This window comes from Bos javanicus, chromosome 6 (assembly GCF_032452875.1).
Source record: "Bos javanicus breed banteng chromosome 6, ARS-OSU_banteng_1.0, whole genome shotgun sequence".
Taxonomy (NCBI): Eukaryota; Metazoa; Chordata; class Mammalia; order Artiodactyla; family Bovidae; genus Bos; species Bos javanicus.
Genome location: NC_083873.1, coordinates 99,729,636 through 99,748,796, shown reverse-complemented (window position 1 = coordinate 99,748,796; position 19,161 = coordinate 99,729,636). Strand labels below are relative to the sequence as shown.

At 38.8% G+C, this 19,161-nt stretch overlaps 1 protein-coding gene across 1 annotated transcript in view; it reads right to left on the bottom strand.

The window, feature by feature from the left end:
* Positions 1 to 19,161, bottom strand: part of CDS1 (CDP-diacylglycerol synthase 1) — a 79,764-nt gene that overhangs the window by 17,380 nt on the left and 43,223 nt on the right. The window contains exons 5-9 of the mRNA XM_061420686.1: positions 18,369 to 18,508; positions 7,215 to 7,273; positions 5,330 to 5,412; positions 2,847 to 2,934; positions 167 to 235 (exon numbers count right to left, since the gene is read on the bottom strand). Coding sequence (XP_061276670.1) covers positions 167 to 235; positions 2,847 to 2,934; positions 5,330 to 5,412; positions 7,215 to 7,273; positions 18,369 to 18,508 — 439 coding nt within the window. The remainder of the gene's footprint in view (positions 1 to 166; positions 236 to 2,846; positions 2,935 to 5,329; positions 5,413 to 7,214; positions 7,274 to 18,368; positions 18,509 to 19,161) is intronic.

Sequence of the window (19,161 nt, the reverse complement as noted above, 5' to 3'; positions counted from 1 at the left end):
GAACTGAAGCCACAGTATCTCCAAGGTATGACTGTGGATTCTGTTAAGTGGGCTTCCGTTACTACATTATTAGCATTTTATGATTTAATGCCTTTAGGTTTAGAATAGATTAATAAATTTGCTACCATTTCTCAAAATATAAAATAAAAATTCGAGTAGAACTCACAATGAATCCAAAGATAACTGTGGAAAAGAAACCACCAATGAATCCTTCCCAAGTCTTCTTAGGAGACAACTGAAAAAGATATTTATTTTTTATATTAAATAAAATTTAAAAGAGTTACTGCACTCACAAAACACAGATACATATGTTCAGTGAATTCCCATAATACCCTGTACACCTCTCCTTTTTCTTGTATTGAAAAGACTTTGCAACGCTTTTTTCCTCAGTCCGTGATTGTGTTTAATTTGTGTGAATCTCTCTAGTAGAATCTAACACATATTAGGCCCTCATACATCTGACATATTGTGAATATCTGTTTCTATAAATTGCCTCAATTTGTTTTCATCACTCAAAGGGCTATAAACTCTATGCTGTAATAACTGTCCCATGATGTTCATGCTTATATAAACTCCCAGAATACTGTAGTTCTTGAAATAAGGCCAAGATCTAGTTATTCTAAGTATACAGGGTCTGTGTTGACTTACTATGGATCAAAAGTAGGACGAGTACAGCAACGCATGGACACTGCAGAGCCCCAGACCATCACATATTCCCAAATGCCGTGCTCACAGCAGACCTCTTTCTGAAATGGCCAAATACTCCATAGCCCAGGTGCAGATTAGCCCCACAAGTGGGCACATATCCTCCTTCCTTTGGTCAGAATATGCCATACTCTATGAAGAAATATATTGTGCTTCTAAGGATACTTTGGTATTTTGTATACCTTTGCAATTTGTTTCAGGTTGCAATTATTGTTTATTAGTCCTTGGAGCATTCAGGGAGAGAAACCCAGAGGAAAGTCTTGAACTTGGTGAAGCAGGAGCAGGAGAAAAAGAGTAGACAGTGCTAACTGCTGAGATGCTCTGGAAAATAAGGACTCGGTACAGGGTTCTGATGATCAGGAAAGCACTCTGGTGGACTCTGTAAGAATCCTTTCAGTGGATCAGGGAGGACGGAAGCCAAACAAATAGCAGAGGGAAGATTCTGACATAGAAATGGGTAATATGCTAAAGTACATGAAGTCTCAGCCCAAAGTTTACAAAGCACAAAGCCTTTCTTGACCAATCTGACAACAATTCCATCATAGGTGAGCAACTGGTATACACCACCTCTTAGGATAATTCAGTATTGTTGTCATGAAACAGCAGCTGACTCAAATTCAAAAGTGCCTGCTGATTATTTTAAAGAGAGCTTATCAAATTAAATTGACCCTATCGTATTGATTTCAGGGTTAACTTGCTTAATTACATCTGGCTGCATTATACAACTAATTCAGCCTTGTAATTCACTAGAAACTGACGCTTAAAATCAAACAGTAAGTCTCCTACAGCCTCTGAGGGCTCCTGAGTCAACAACTTCTCAGCTGGTATAGAATCCTTGACTACTTCACCACTCACTCTTGTGCTGGAGCAACTTTAGAAACTTTAAAAATATATAATTTGCTGGCCAGTGTCCCTACAGCTCAGCTTGACGCTATGTTCTGGACTCCTATGTAGGGAAACATTTAAGGAAGGTGTTTTTGAAGGACAAGCAGTCCACACACTCTTCTGGGAACGATAAACTATCCTCACATCACTCTGAACAAACAAGTTTTCTATCCGAATAATTGTCTCAGTTCCTCCAAAAATGCCTTCATGTCATAACTTCCAAAGAGCCACTTAATGCATTTGTGGGAATGTCACAGAAGACCTGGCCCAACATATAAACCAAGTAATTCCTTTATTAGGCCCCAACATGAAAAGCTTTTATTTTCTGAAGCAACCAGTTCTATAAAATGGTCTGTCTTTATATGAGAAATTGATTTCTTTTTTTTTTTTTTTTTACCCCAGACGGGAACTTAAAAATCACTTCACTTCCTTCTTTGCCTCCATTGACTGCTGTGCTGTGCTAAGTCACTTCAGTCGTGTCCGCCTCTTTGTGACCCCACAAACTGTAGCCCACCAGGCTCCTCTGTCCATTGGATTCTCCAGGCAAGAATGCTGGAGTGGGCTGCCGAGCCCTCCTCCAGGGGATCTTCCTGACCCAGGGATCCAACCCTCGTCTCTTAAGTCTCCTGCATTGGCTGGTGGGTTCTTTACCACTGGTGCCACTCGGGAAGCCAAACAGAACCAAATCTAACACAAAACAACACGGTCTCCTCGTGTGTATTTTCCGGTCTCTGAGCTTCACTTCTCCTTATCACTTGCATTATTCATCGATGGTTTTTATTGTAGAACCTCAATTGTTTTTTTAATGAATTTGGGTATACAAGTCTTGAAAATGGACATGATTATGTGATGCTGGTATATCATACACCTTCAAACAACTCAGTAAAGGAGGAGACAAATGAGATGGCTTGAGAGGAAAGCAGAGTCATGGACAGGCCTGTTCAGAGGGTTGTTGCTAGGAGAATAAAAAAATCACATGACAGCCAAGGGAAAGAAGCCAGGGGAAAATGACATGAGCCTTCACAGAAGAGGATGAATGACGAGGAGTCAAGAGAACAGCTGATGAAAAACCCAGATGGAATCATTGGGAAATGCAGACTTCCACCCTCAACACTGTGGCTGCTGAGGGTAGCTAAGGAAAATCAAAATGCCTGAGAAATCAACAACATGTAACTGCACCAAACTGTTGGGAATTTTTTCCAGTAGCTAATCATCTAGGTTATGGTAAAGGCTTGCTTATGGTGTTTTTCCATTACCTTAATTAACGGAGTTCTTCCAAAAAAAAATCCAAAAATGTAAGCAGTTATGTCATTGCAAATAACACTTGATATTGGAACAAGGAACCTTAGAAAAAAAAAAAAAAGAGTCAGCAGAAAGAAGTCTGTAAGATTAAATGGCAAATATTTCCACAGGTTTTGACTCAATGAACCAATGCAATAACCCTTTAGATGACACTGCAGCCTAGTCTAGAACATAACACATGCTAAAAGATGAATAGACACAATAATTATCAACCAAATTTGCCCATTTAGCAGTTAGAGCAAAATCTATAAACATACTAGAAGAATATTGCTACTGAAAATATTAAATAATCAATTTGACAGTTAATCAATTTCTATAGCTATGGACTTTCAAATTTCCATTTTATGAGGAATGCCAACTAAAAACTGTCACTCGCCATCTGGCTCTACAAGAATTAGGTCACTAGTCACTGCCATTGCTGACCTCTGCTGACCTTTAACACATCCTGAAAGGAATTCAGGGCAAAGGTCAGGAGTAAGGCACTCTGTGCTCCAGGTAAAACTGGCAGAACAGGCCCTCAGAGAGTTAGACAATTTTTTTAGGAGATTTTATGAGGCAAATTGCTTATGTCAGACTCACTCTCATATCTAGAAAAGCACTGAAATCCTTAACAGAGACAGCTACTCCTCGTGACTAGTAGCAACCTTCTGCCAAAATGCGTGCTTGATGGCATGTGTCCCCCTCACTGAAATCGTATGTATACTGACCTCCCCTCTGACCTCCTTAGAGCAGTTCCTCGGAGCCATCTGAGAAACTGTCTCTGGGCTACATAGTCCTCATTTGGCTCCAAATAAAACTTAACTCAATTCTCACATCATGCATCTTTTTTTTTTTCAGTCAATAGGAACAAGTTACAGTAGTATAAAGAATTTTTAAAAGCAGCCTTTCAAAATACAAATGAGTCAGAGTATAATCTGATAAACTTACACCAAGCTCTTGTCCAATCTATCTTAGCCTGCTGCTGCTAAGTCGCGTCAGTCGTATCTGACTCTGTGTGACCCCACAGACGGCAGCCCAACAGGCTCCTCTGTCCCTGGGATTCTCCAGGCAAGAACAGAGGAGTGGGTTGCCATTTCCTTCTCCATTGCATGAAAGTGAAAAGTGAAAGTGAAGTCACTCAGTTGTGTCCGACTCTGTGCAGCCCCAAGGACTGTAGCCCACCAGGCTCCTCTGTCCATGGGATTATCCAGGCAAGAGTACTGGGGTGGGGTGCCACTGCCTTCTCCGTCTATCTTAGCCCACAGGGGCATTAAACCCTACTAACTGTACAGAACCTACTAATTTCAGTGACTGCCTCCCATCAATGAAAAGTTTGTATATGGAAGGCAGTCTTAAAATGATTCCAATTTTTTGCACACATATACATAAAAAAACACCAACCTGTCAAGGAAACAAATTTACTTTGACTAAACTTACCGATTATAAAAGTTTTTAGTTACTGTGTTTCAAAAGAAGGTGGAAAAAATATGGTCAGATTTCTTAAAATCTTAAGTTTTTCTCCACTCTGATTTTTAAATAATAATAATTGTTTTAACTTAAGCTAATTTTTCGGAGAAGGCAATGGCACCCCACTCTAGTACTCTTGCCTGGAAAATCCCATGGACGGGGGAGCCTGGTGGGCTGCCGTCTAGGGGGTCCCACAGAGTCGGACACGACTGAAGTGACTTAGCAGCAGCAAGCTAATTTTTAACTAATAAAAATGCTTTCTCAATCTGCAAGCCACTCCAAGTAGGTTACTAGCAAGTAACTCCAAATACTTGAAACCTGGATACTCTACACCTCTACAAAGGCAGAGGAGAACTAACCCACCTTTCACCCAAAGAACATGCATTGCCAGCTCACTGTCTGCTGAAAAGCAAACTTTCCCCTTCTTCTTGCATTCCATGTAAACAGTACACTCTTTAAACTCGACTCTTTGTTTTTAAAAGAGACTCATGTTAAAGTGTAGTAACACCTGATAATGTATTTAATTATTTGGAGCTTTTATGAGGGTTTTCTGCATTTTACTGGAAACCTGAAAAAGGAAGTTTTCCAGTTGATAACAAAGCATTTGTCTTCAGTTGTCAAACAGTTAGAAGTGAAGTCACTCAGTCGTGTCCGACTCTTTGTGACCCTACAGACTATAGCCTGCCAGGCTCCTCCATCCGTGGGCTTTATCAGGCAAGAATAGTGGAGTGGGTTGCCATTTCCTTCACCAGGGGATTCCTCCCGACTCAGGGATTGAACCCAGGTCTCCTGCATTGCAGGCAGACTCTTTACGGCCTGAGCCACCAGGGAATCCAGTCAAACAGTTAAGGGGAACTTATTTTAATGGAAAAGAGTGACAACAAATAGGACATTTTAGTAGAAATGCCTGTAAGAAACTGTCCAGGGTAAAAGAGCTTTCCAAGTGCTATAAACATATATAAATACAAAGCAGCATATAGTGTCCCCTTACCATATCATGCCTTCAAACAGATTTTGGATGACAAGATGTGACTGAGTAACTGTTATCAGTAAGGTGACATGAGTCCATGCGAACTGTTAATAGCCCAACAACACAACAATAATGAGCACAAGAGATCAGGGCAGGCCACGAAGCAACAGCAAATTTCTAGCACGACTACTGGCCAAATTTCATAAGATAAGGTCATACAAAATAAATGCCATTAGTAAATTACCTTCATTTTGGTGCCTCCTGAAACCTGAGAACCATGAAAAATATTCAACAAAGTAACCTTAATTTACACAAAAATGGAATGCTAGTAATACCGAGCTACACATCTATTAACAAATATACCATCATCTTGAACCATGAGATTAAAATGGTAATGACAAGCTTGCAGTATTGCTCTGGCATTCAGATAAGAACTAAAATTCTACTCTGACTGCATTCTCTAGTTACTAGAAACGCTGAAAACGATTTTTCCCTGAGTTCACTATGGTTAACATTTTCCCATAAAGAGTTATTTATAACTTCAAATGATTCAAACCAGCAGGGATCAATTGCCCTTAAATCCAATCTTTTCATACTTGAAAGCTGATCTTCACAGCTCTGTTCAATGACAGTATTCCATTTTAAATTGTCAAAAGGCGTCTGTTTCATCAATTCTGAGAGACAGCCACTTTAGCTACTTTTAGCGTCATTAATATGAGTAGAATGTGAACAAAAAGGGCTAATATTTCTATGTACTAGTCTCATAATTTTTTTCTTTTTCTTTTTTGCCGCACAGCATGCAGGATCTCAGTTCCCCAATGAAGGATCAAACCTGCAACCCCTGCATTGGAATTGTGGAGGCTTAACCACTGGACCGCCAGGGAAGTCTCTCATAATTTTCATTGAAAGTTATAAAAGGACTTTTCAAAATTCTTATGGTTTTGATTTATTCATAATAAACCTATCTTTCATTTCAGCAAACAGTGTATTACATTGGTTGTTCTGTTTTGTTTTCATCTGCTTAAGTGATCCAATTCTGTCTTAGATTGCTTCAATATGCATAAATGATTTTTCCCAATAGGTACCATCTTCATAGCAGATTCTATTATTTCTAATTTGTCTTGATGGTTTCTAGATTTTAACTGAGAATTTTACTGTTTCTTTTTTTCTCAAGATCCCCAGAAATTAGAAATGTAAGAAATACTATAATTTTCCAACAATGGTGCTCAGCAGGATGTCTTAATGGAGAAAAGCAAAGCATGAAGAATAGGAATTATACCCCAAATTCACAACAAACCTAGCAAATACGTGCATTTATAGGTACTACATTTGTCATTTTACACTCTTATCATTAGCTACCTTTTAAGAAAATAAGAGGTCATCATATACAGCGATTCATTTCATAAGACACTGAACACTGTTCAAGGATACATTGAAGGAAATACTTTTGGCCAAAAGAAATCATGCAGCTGTACAGCTAACCGTAGCTACCAGGGAAACGTAAGCTCTGTTCCCCTTATGCCTAGGCTAAGCACAGGTAGACACAGGTCCTTTCCATACCAATATATAACAGATGTTTCTGAGACTTATTAACTGTTCAGGAGACTATGGAAACACCTCAAATTCCTACATATTTAGGGAATCCAAATACTTGACTTTAATTTTACAGCCTTTGAAAATATTCAAAGGAAAAATTTTTAGGAAACTTTGGAAACAGTTAAAAATTTTGAGTCCTCGAAAAATTTTTCAACTTCAAACATTTATAAATATTAGTCATCCAAAATTCAAATACCCCTCACATTTAGGCAATTAGCAGATTAGATCCTATTTTCTCACTACAGGAAAAAAAATAAAGGTGAAGGTTTTTATTACATATAGTAACTACAAAATAATGCTTAATACACACCATATAAAACTGCAGACGGTAATGTTTCTTCACCAAGCTCAGCACAAACATGCAGAAACCTGTTCAAGAACAAAAACATGTGCTTGTTGTGTAATCTGTTACAAATTTTAAGATTCAATGAGTTCATAGAAGCCAAATTTCTATACCACATCTAGCTATACGTTGGCTACTCACTCATACACCATCTCTCCTACTCTTACATTATTGTTGAGTCACTAAATCTTGTCCAACTCTTTGCAACCCCATGGACTGTATGTAGCCTGCCAGGCTTCTCTGTCCATGGAATTTCCCAGGCAAGAACACTGCCATAGGTTACCATTTCCTTCTCCAGGGGAGCTTTCTGGCCCAAGGATCAAACCCTGGTCTCGTGGACAGGACTCTTACATCAAGCATTTTGAATAGAAATTTCTTGAGGGAAATGATCCTGTATTCTCCAAAATGCCTGATATAGTCCATGCCATAAATTCAATAAACATCTCCTACATTAATTGAGTCAGTCCCTTGCTAATGTGCGGACATGGAAAATTGGACCCTGAATTTCAGTTCACTAAAATGTATTCACTGTATCATTCCATCAAGTATACATATAGAATGTTTAAATCTCTACATCTTTGAACACTTATTATGTTCCATGTACTTGTCTAAGCCTTTTATAAGTATTAACTCATTTAATCCTTTCAACATTCCTATGATGTAGTTACCTATTATTATCTCCACTTTACAGATGAAGAAAAATACACAAAGGACTTGATTAATTTACTGTGGATCATGGAGCTAAAAAGGAGTTAAACCCTTAGATTCTATTGACCCTTAAGAGTCATGTGGTTCCATAAACCATTATCCTCAAGATTCAGGTTAAGAGTGATTCAAAAATTCTCAGAAGCATATTATAATGATTACAGTAAAACAAAATACTCTTAACAATTTCAAGATGCACAAACAGTATGTGTGTTTCTGTCTATAGTCTATAAATTAATTACAATAAAATTTTACTAAATAAAAATTCTACCTAATGAACTTTTGTTGTTGTTGTTTAGTTGCTAAACTGTATCTGACTCTTGCACGATCCCATCGACTGTAGCCCACCAGGCGCCTCTGTCCATGTGATTCTCCAGGCAAGAATACTGGAGTGGGTTGCCATTTCCTTCTCCAGGGGATCTTCCAGACCCAGAGATCAAACCTGCGTCACCGGCATTGGCAGGCAGATTCTTTACCACTGAGCCACCTGGGTAGCCCACCTAGTGAAGTAGAAATCTAATAATTCTATATTAAATAATGAGGAGGCACTATGATACACTTTTTTGCCCACAACATCAGTAAAGTTCTGAAGATAATTTTTTTTACAGAAGTAGATGTTAGAAGGAGAAGGAAATGGCAACCCACTCCAGTGTTCTTGCCTGGAGAATCCCAGGGACGGGGGAGCCTGGTGGGCTGCCATCTATGGGGTCGCACAGAGTCGGACACGACTGAAGTGACTTAGCAGCAGCAGATGTTAGAAATGCATGAACCAAGTTTAATTTCAACTAAATAGCCATGCATGCATTCTATTTGGCAATATCTTTAGAAAATGAGTTCTCTGAGAGAAAACAAATGGTCAACTAATCTATCCCATGTGAAATAAACACTATACTTTGCAAACCTAAGATGTACCTATCAAGGGAGTTCTACCCACTAGAGTAAGCAAGGTTGACGCTACTCTGACCAGCGCAGGGAATCAAACAGCTACTGCCTGCACCTAGTTTTTGATGACTGACCTGAAATGTCACGGTAAAGGGTGAGAGTAAGGGAAGAGAATGCATACTGGCTCCCAGATCCTATCTCACTTCCTATCTGCCACCTGTAGAATCTGACTGGTTCAACTGCAAAAGAAATATGGAAACATTTCTGAGCAGCGGCAAACTGAGACATATGTCACTTTCTTGACAGAAAGAAAGGAAGCGGGGGTGCAGGGCACTAAAACACATAATTCACGGCATTAAAATCACCTGTAGCAAAGACCTTCTTTTAAAATCACTGCTTTTAAATTTTTCTTCAATAGCAGGGAGATTTCTTTTGTGGCTTAATAAATAATGAAATTTCTATGCTGCTTTATGCCTTTGCTCCATGGTTATAGGCAAACGTAGATTGGACTTGGTTCAGAGGCTAAGGGGGGCTTCCCTTGTGGCTCAGCTAGTAAAGAATCCGCCCAAAATGAGTGAGACCTGGGTTCGATCCCTGGGTTGGGAAGATCCCCTGGAGAAGGGAAAAGCTACCCACTCCAGTATTCTGGCCTGAAGAATTCCATGGACTGTATAGTCCATGCGGTTGCAAAGAGTCAGACACGACTGAGCGACTTTCACTTTCAGAGCTAATGAGGTAAAGGCAACTCAGAAGCAAGACTGAGCTGAAAGTCTCCAGAACCTTCCCTTCTGCCAAAAAAGACCTTTTTGGCTCTCCCAGCGCAGCCTTGGGAAATTCTCAATATCATTAATTATGAATTATCTCCTCACAAATACTACTCCAGCATGCATGGTTTTCTTGTTCTTGAATTATATACCATTCACCCTTAAGCATTTCTTCAAACAAAATTACCAGGAGATTCATTCAATACTTTCCTGATGATCATTTTATCCAGGACAGTCTTGGCAATTCAGTTTTACCTGATCCAATTTTATGGTTAAATCCACCAGTAACACACAGCATTTTAGGGTGCTCTAATAAAAGATATAACTATCTGACTCGTGGATATATTAAAATAATACCATTCTTGGAATCTGGGGGAGGAGGATGTAAACTGTTTTCCTAACATATCTAAGGTTAAATATTATTGTCAAAGAAAAAGAATCCCAAGAAGAGACACATGCATTTACTTCTTCATTCACAGCCATTTTCTGTTTAAATGGAACACATACATGCTATATTTCAACAAATCTTTGGAAAGGATAACTTTGCATATTTGGATCCATAGTTTTACTTTTTCCCCAATTAACAAAGAACAGTTTTACGGTTATATCTCCAATTAAAATCATAGGATCTGTTAAAGTAAAACGTTCACTGAAAAAGTCTCCTAAACATACAGTCTTGTATGTACCTATTTTCAGTTACACTTACTGATTACCAGTTATATACACAGCACTAGGCCTGGTGCCGTCAGTGCAAAGACGGACATATCGTGTGGCCCCGTATCAAGGAGATCCAGGAGGTCAGGGAGACCAAGTTCCCCAGTAGACTTAAGAGAGGTATGTTCAGAAAGCATACAAAAGAATGAGATGTCTAAGGAGTCAAGTGAATTAAAGAAGACGACATTGAAAAGTCCAAAAGATGTGATAGAAGGAATTCCAGAAAAAGTAGACAATTGAAAAATATTTACTGAGCACTTAAGATGCAGACACAAAATACAAAACATGGATAAGACAGTCATTCCACTCAAGGAGCTCATACTTTAATTGAAGAGACAGAAAATATAAAGAAATAATAAAGTTTTTTTAATATCTTATTGTTGGTTAACCAATTCAATAAATACATGCAGTCCTTAACTCAAAAAACAAAGACAGACCCAGGATTATACACTGGAGGTTACTGACTCATCGATTACTTTTGTATTTTTGTATGGCTGTATTTTTCATTACACTTCGCTAACTAACCAAAACTTTGAAATGTTTCAAACACTGTATTCAACAATTCAGAACCACACTGCTTTATGTGTTGCCTTATTCAGACACTAGAATACAACTGAGGTGTTTTAAAGAAGTTTAAATATGCAGTGTAGAAATTCACACAAATCAACCGTTATATTAGCTAATATACGGAAAAAGTTTTCCTTTAATCTGCATGGTGAATTTAAGGTATAAAACAAGACTGATATGTAAATAGTTTATAATCATGTTTAATTAAAAAACTATTACATGGGAAGGCTTCCCTGGTAACTCATGATAAAGAATCCACCTGCCAATGTAGGAGACACGGGTTTGATCCCTGGTCCAGGGAGATCACACAAGCCATCATGGAGCAACTAAGCCCATGAGACACAGCTACTGAGCCCGTGCTCTATGCAACAAGAGAAGCCACCACAATGAGAAGCCTGCACGCCACAACTAGAAAGTAGCCCCTGCTCATGGAAATTAGAGACAGCCCACGCAGCACCGAAGATCCAGCACAGCCAAAAATAAACAAGCTAGATATATATGTGTGTGTATATATATATATGGCTTCCTGCATAGCTCAGTTGGTAAAAAATCTGCCTGTAATGCTGGAGACCTGGGTTCGACTCCTGGATTGGGAAGATTCCCTGGAGAAGGACATGGCAAGGAGCCAGGCAGGCTACAGTCCACAGCGTTGCAAGAGTCTGACATGACTTAGCTCTAGCTTCCTTTTCTTTTCTATACACACACACACACACACACACACACACACACACACACAAATATACACTATACGTGGTTCTGGAGATACAATCCTTTATGAACAGTGATTTGTGACATCTTTCAAAGATTTCATCTACATTCTTTGAGATGAAAGATATACAGGATGTTTGAAAACAATTCTTAATCATGTATTAATTTTAGCCATAATTTAATCTTATACTATAACTGTGGTATTGGAGAAGACTCTTGAGAGTCCCTTGGACTGCAAGGAGATCCAACCAGTCCATTCTGAAGGAGATCAGCCCTGGGTGTTCTTTGGAAGGAATGATGCTAAAGCTGAAACTCCAGTACTTTGGCCACCTCATGCGAAGAGTTGACTCATTGGAAAAGACTCTGATGCTGGGAGGGATTGGGGGCAGGAGGAGAAGGGGACGACAGAGGATGAGATGGCTGGATGGCATCACCGACTCGATGGACACGAGTCTGAGTGAACTCCAGGAGTTGGTGATAGACAGGGAGGCCTGGCGTGCTGCAATTCATGGGGTCGCAAAGAGTCGGACACGACTGAGCGACTGAACTGAACTGAACTGAATCTTATACTGTCTAGTGATTTTTCTTGAATTCAAAGTATTATATTCAAGTCATAACCTCTCCTTAAGGGTTTTAAAGAAGAAGTCAAAATAGCTAGCCATGCATAAATACAAGCGAAAAAACCTGACTAAACATAATATGCCTTTAATATGCTTCTCACTAGTTGGCTAAGGAGATCTTAAGGTGATGATATTATGGGTCCAACATCTTAAGCTTATTCACCTGTCATTACCAGACATGTAATCACATGGCTGCTCTTGTTTCTAAAGAGCCCCAAATCCAAATTACCAAGATCTTTTAAAAATATATCCAGACTCTAGAGAAAATGTCGCTGATGTTTGTTTTACTATCAGACAAATTCATTTTACAACAAAATTATCTAAAGTGTCAGAATGGCTTCTGGGTCCTAGTCAGTGAGTCATCTGGGATGATGTTAAATGAGTCATTTAACCTGCTGGGCCTTGCTGAGTAGGTCAGACCTGGATATAGATACATTTTATTTTAATAAAATTCAACATCAATGAAAAAGCTTGTGTTGTCTCTGCTTTTTATATCTGTTAAGACCTATAAAACTCATTTGACCACTGCAGAACTAAAATTTAGACAGGCCTCTTAGAATGTTGTTTAATGAGAAGAATTCCAGACATTTTTCACAGCACAATTTGAAAGAAAGGTACAACTATCTCAACAGAGCATACTTTCTATTTCCTCACTCCTGTTTTAAAGTCTAACTTTATTTGCTGGACTAAGCTCATAAATGTTGCTAATCACTTCAAGAATCAACCAATAAGGCCTCAAGACCCAGCAACCAAAATCCTGATGCTAAAAACAAAAACATCATCTCTAACAAGCACTGTGTTTGGATGTGCATAGTCTCAGCCTCCTGATCATTCATCCAGTAAATGTGTGTTAGGAGCCTAAATCCCAGACCCTGTACTAGGCACCAGGAATTAAAAAAATGAGAAACACAAAGTGGGTGCTTATGATCCTTTAATAGGACCATATTTAAGACACACGTGAAATGATAATAGATATACTGGGATGGCCAAAAAGTTCATTTGGGTTTTGAACATCTTATGAAAAACCCAAATGAACTTTTTGGCCAACCCAACAGAATACCATGCATAATTTATATCAGAAGTTTCATCACTTAACCCAGCAGCAGCTCCTAGCTTACTACAAAGTTGCATTTGATAGAAACACAGAGACTAGAAAAGTCAGTTTTTATTCCAATCCCAAAGAAAGGCAATGCCAAAGAATCTCACACACTAGCAAAATAATGCTCTAAATTCTCCAAGCCAGGCTTCAACAGTACATGAACCAAGAACTTTCAGATGTTCAAGCTGGATTTAGAAAAGGTAGAGGAACCAGAGATCAAATTGCCAACATCCACTGGATTATCAAAAAAGCAAGAGAATTCCAAAAAAACATCTACTTCTCCTTCATTGACTATGCTAAAGCTTTTGACTGTGTGGATCACAACAAACTGTGGAAAATTCTTAAAGAGATGGAAACATCACACCACCAGACCTGCTTCCTGAGAAATCTGTATGCAGGTCAAGAAGCAACAGTTAGAACTGGACATGGACCAACAGACTGGTTCCAAATTGGGAAAGGAGTCCATCAAGGCTGTATACTGTCACCCTGCTTATTTAACTTCTATGCAGAGTACATCATGCAAAATACTGGGCTGGATGAAGCACAAGCTGGATTCAAGATTGCTGGCAGAAATATCAATAACCTCAGATATGCAGATGACACCACCCTTATGGCAGAAAATGAAGAGGAACTGAAGAGCCTCTTGATGAAAGTAAAAGAGGAGAGTGAAAAAGTTGGCTTAAAATTCAACATTCAGAAAACTAAGATCATGGCATCCGGTCCCATCACTTCATGGCAAATAGATGGGGACAACAAAGGAAACAGTGAGAGATTTTATTTTCCTGGGCTCCAAAATCACTGCAGATGGTGACTGCAGATGGTGACTGCAGCCATGAAATGAAAAGATGCTTGCTCCTTGGAAGAAAAGCTATGATAAACCTAGACAGCATACTAAAAAGCAGACGTTACTTTGCCAACAAAAATCCATATAGTCAAAGCTATGGTTTTTTCAGTGGTCATGTATAGATGTGAAAGTTGGACCATAAAGAAGCTGAGCATTGAAGAATTGATGCTTTTGAACTGTGAGTGTTGGCGCAGCCTCATGAGAGTCCCTTGGACTGCAAGGAGATCCAACCAGTCAATCCTAAAGGAAACAGTGCTGAATATTCATTGGAGGGACTGATGCCGAAGCAGAAGCTCCAACTTTGGCCACCTGGTGTGAAGAACTGACTCATTGGAAAAGACCCTGATGCTGGCAAAGATTGAAGGCTGGAGAAGGCGACAACCGAGGATGAGATGGCTGGATGGCATCACCGACTCGATGGACATAAACTTGAGTAAGCTCCGGGAGTTAATGATGGACAGGGAGGCCTGGCCTGCTGCAGTCCATGGGGTCGCAAAGAGTCGGACACGACTGAGCGACTGAACTGAACTGACACTCAGAAGCACAGAAGACAAATTTACAATTACCAAAAGGGAAAAGGGGTGGGGAAGGGATAAATTAGGATTTGGGGATGAGCAGATACAGTTTACTATACGTAAAACAGATAAAGGCAACAAGGGCCTGCTCTATGGCACAGGGAACTCTAATATCCTGTAAGAAACCAAGCTGGAAAAGCACATGAAAAAGTACACGTGAATCACTTTACTGTACACTAGAAATTAACACAACACTGCAAATCAACTATACTTCAATTTGAAAAACCGTGTTTTAAAAGTACATTTGTAAGACTTTCATAATGTCAGTATCCTTGTGTGATCTCACACTGTAATCTTTCAAAGTATTATCACTGGTGGAAACTGGGAAAAGTGCATAAGGCATCCTGTCTTATTTCTTACAACTGCATGAAAATACATAATTATCACAACAAAATGTACATTTTAAGCCAATAATTTAGGATATAAAAGCAATTTTTCATAGACTGTCATAAACAGCAGTTGGTTCTAAAATCAGCCCTTAGCATTAAAAAAAAAAAAATTTTTTTTTTTTATTTTTTGGCCATACCACACAGCAGGTGGGATCCTAGTCCCTGACCAGAAATTGAACCTCCATTCCCTGCAGAGGAAGCAGTCTTAACTACTGGACCACCAGTGAAGTCCCATAATTTTTTTTTTTCCACATCAATAATAGCCCAGATTTTATTTTTTAAAAGCACAATTTTAAAAAAATTTATGACTCTCTTAGTATTAATATAAAGGTGAATGACTCAGGCATACATTATATTTAGTATGAATTAAAGCAACAGTTTCCTATCTTGTCACTCTATTTATGTCTCCCACTCACCATTCATTGAATTACAAACCTGGTTACATTTTCTCTTAGCTTGAAATCCTCCAGTAGTTTCCTAGGAATAAAGCCCAAAGTCTTCCTATCATACACAAGGCTCCTCAAGATGGGGCTCCTGTCTACTGTACACCCTTCAGTACCTCCCATGGGTCCCGAACATGCCACTCTCATTCCCAAGACGGCACAGCTGTTTCCTCTACCTGGAATGCCCTTTCCCACCCTCCACCTGGCAAACACCTGCTTGTTCTTTGCTTTTCATGACACTGATCATCTCTTTATACTGTTCATGGGATTCTCAGAGCAAGAATACTGAGGTGGCTTGCCACTTTCCCCTCAAAGACTGAAGGCAAAAGGAAAAGGGGATGGCAGAGGATGAGATGGTTAGATAGCATCACCAACTCAATGGACATGAGTTTGAGCAAACTCTGGGAGATAGTGAAGGACAGGGGAGCCTGGAGCACCACAGTCCACGAGCTCACAAAGAGTCAGACATGATTTAGCGACTGAACAACAATCATCTCTTCTCCAAGGCCTTCAATGGCCTTCCTGCCCCAGTAAAGCAAGGCCCTCCTTCCCTTTCTTCGTGGTCGTAGAGGTCCTTGTTCACATTCCAGCAATGAACGAGGGGACACATGTCTCAGCAGTTACCAGACCCGGGTAGGCACACTAAAAGCCTGTTCCCCTTTGTATCCTCAACACCATGCACAGCACTGGCACTTGGAAAGCACTCGAGTGTTTGTTGAAAGAATGACAATGATGACTTTCTGTGATTCTATAGGAGAGCAATGGTAAGCTATGCCAATGATAGAAATCAGTTAGAAAAACGAACAAATACTGATAGAAATAAGGGGATGAAGGTTAACAATGACTGTAAAGAATTAGTTGAGAGGGTATCATGTATACAATATTACAAAAAGAAACAAGTTGCAGAGCAAAGGAAACAACAAACAAGATTAAAAGACAACCTTCAGAATGGGAAAAAATAACTGCAAGGGAAACAACTGGATTAATCTCCAAAATACACAAGCAGCTCATGCAGCTCAAAACCAGAAAAACAAACCCAATCAAAAAATGTTCGGAAGACCTACACAGACATTTCTCCAAAGAAGGCATACAGATGATGAACAAACACATAAAAAGATGCTCAACATCATTCATTATCAGAGAACTGCAAATCAAAACTACAATGAGGTATCACCTCACACAGGTCAGAATGGCCATCATTAAAAAATTCTGCAAACAGTAAGTGCAGGAGAGAATGTAGAAGAAAGGGAACCCTCTTTCATCGCTGGTGGGAATGTAAATGGATAGTCATTATGGAGAACAATATGGAGATTCCTTAGAAAACTAGGAACAGATCTACCATATGACCCAATAATCTCACTACTGAGCATAAAAGCTGAGAAAACTATAATTGAAAGAGACGCATGTACTCCGATGTTCATTATAGCTCTATTTACAATAGCTGGGACATGGAAGCAACCCTGATGTCCACCTACAGATGAATGGATACAGAAATTGTGTTACATGTATACAACTGAATATTACTCAGCTATAAAAAAGAATGTATTTTAATTATTGAATTAAAATGACATACTTTTAAAGGACTGACTTTCCCACACACACTGTATATTTTTTTGTTTAATGAGAAATGGAAAGGAGTCATCCATATTGTATGAAGTTTCCAAAATTGTACTAACTAGAGAAGAATTTATTTATGAGGAAACCCCTAAGAGCTAAAACAGTAACCATTAACAGCTAAAGAGAAAACTCACAAATAAATTTCATTTCTGCCTTTAAAAGTGAAAATAATGATAATATTCAATATTTATATAGCACCAGGTACTGCTCTAAGTGCTTTGCAAAGAAACTAAGGCACAGATTAGTTAATTACATTTCCCAAAGTTTATTCAGCATGTAAGCGGTGGAACCAGGATTCATACTGGAAATCTGACTTTTCACAAGTACGTATCTAGGGACTTCCCTGGTGGTCCAGTGGCTAAGAGTCCGTGCTCCCAATGCAAAGGGCCCAGGTTCAATCTCTGGTTCGGGAACTAGATCTCACATGCTCCAACTAAGATCCAGTAAAGTCAAATAAAAATAATAGATAATCTTTATTAAAGTACATATCTAAATCAATTTCTTAAGAAATTTCTTTTATAATTGGTCAACTTCGATGGAAAACAAATCTGGTTTGTTGTTTTTTTTGGCCACGCTGCATGGCTTTTGAGATCTTAGTTCCCTGACCAAGGATCAAACCTGGGCCCCCTGCGGTGGAAGTATGGAGCCTAACTACTGGACAGCCACAAATCTGTTAATTCTAATGTTATCCTAAGTATCTGATTCTTAATCTAAAATCATAAAAATGTGATAGCCTACTATAAACAAATATATATATATATTTATATATAAATGACTATATAATAAAAAATGTCAGGAAAACTAAGTACCCTGATTAATTCTATATAAAACTATTTCCTAGGAACAAATAAAGCAATATATATGAAAGTTTCTTTGTAAATTATATCATTACTTGGTAAATAATCCATATGCTTAAAGTTCTTTTACTATAATTTACAAAGAAAATTTTCAAATATATAGATAGACTACTAAGCAAGTACTTTCTTTCAGCCACCAAGTACTTTTTTTAAACACCATTAGGGAGTAACTGCAGTTTATTTAAACTGTGATGAAAGTAGTTTTATATATGAGACATTTAAAAAGAGAAGGTGGATTAAAATGTAACCAAAAAAGGATGTTACAGTTTAACATAAATAAAAACAAGCATGTGACATATACTGGCTACAAATCAATGCAGTCTTTTCCTTAACTTACCTGCCAGATACAGGGCAAATGATATAAATCTGTGGTAGCGAATGAGGAACTGAAGTTGCTCTTCTCTTTGAACAAATGTAGCAAAATAATCAGCCACAGTCTCTCCATAGAAAAAGTAGTTCACACACAATAGAAAGTACCTGTAATGTTAAAACAATTAGCTTCTTTATATTTGAAACATTTCCCCCCTCAAACTCAACAAAACTATTTTCTACTTTTGATGATGACAGAGATCAAAACCAAGTTTGAACATAAGTTCATGATATATTCCACCAAAATGCTTTTTTCCCCCTATTTTAAACTTAATTTCAAACTTGCTGCTGCTGCTGCTAAGTCGTTTCAGTCATGTCTCTGTGTGACCCCATAGACAGCAGCCCACCAGGCTCCCCCGTCCCTGGGATTCTCCAGGCAAGAACACTGGGAGTGGGTTGCCATTTCCTTCTCCAATGCATGAAAGTGAAAAGTGAAAGTGAAGTCGTGTCTGACTCCTAGCGACCCCGTGGACTGCAGCCTACCAGGCTCCTCCTTCCATGGGATTTGCCAGGCAAGAGTACTGGAGTGGGGTGCCACTGCCTTCTCCAAATTCCAAACTTACCAGTGAACAAAAATGTACTGAGTGGTTCATGCCTTTATTTAGCTCAAAATCTAATGCCAGAGACAGAAAATTAGGAAACAGTGTAGAAAATACTACACACACACACACACACACACACAGAATTAAGTTTATCATGAAAATGCATTTCCAACATCTCCCTAATGCTTTGTTTTTAATATTTTTTTATTGGCCATTTTT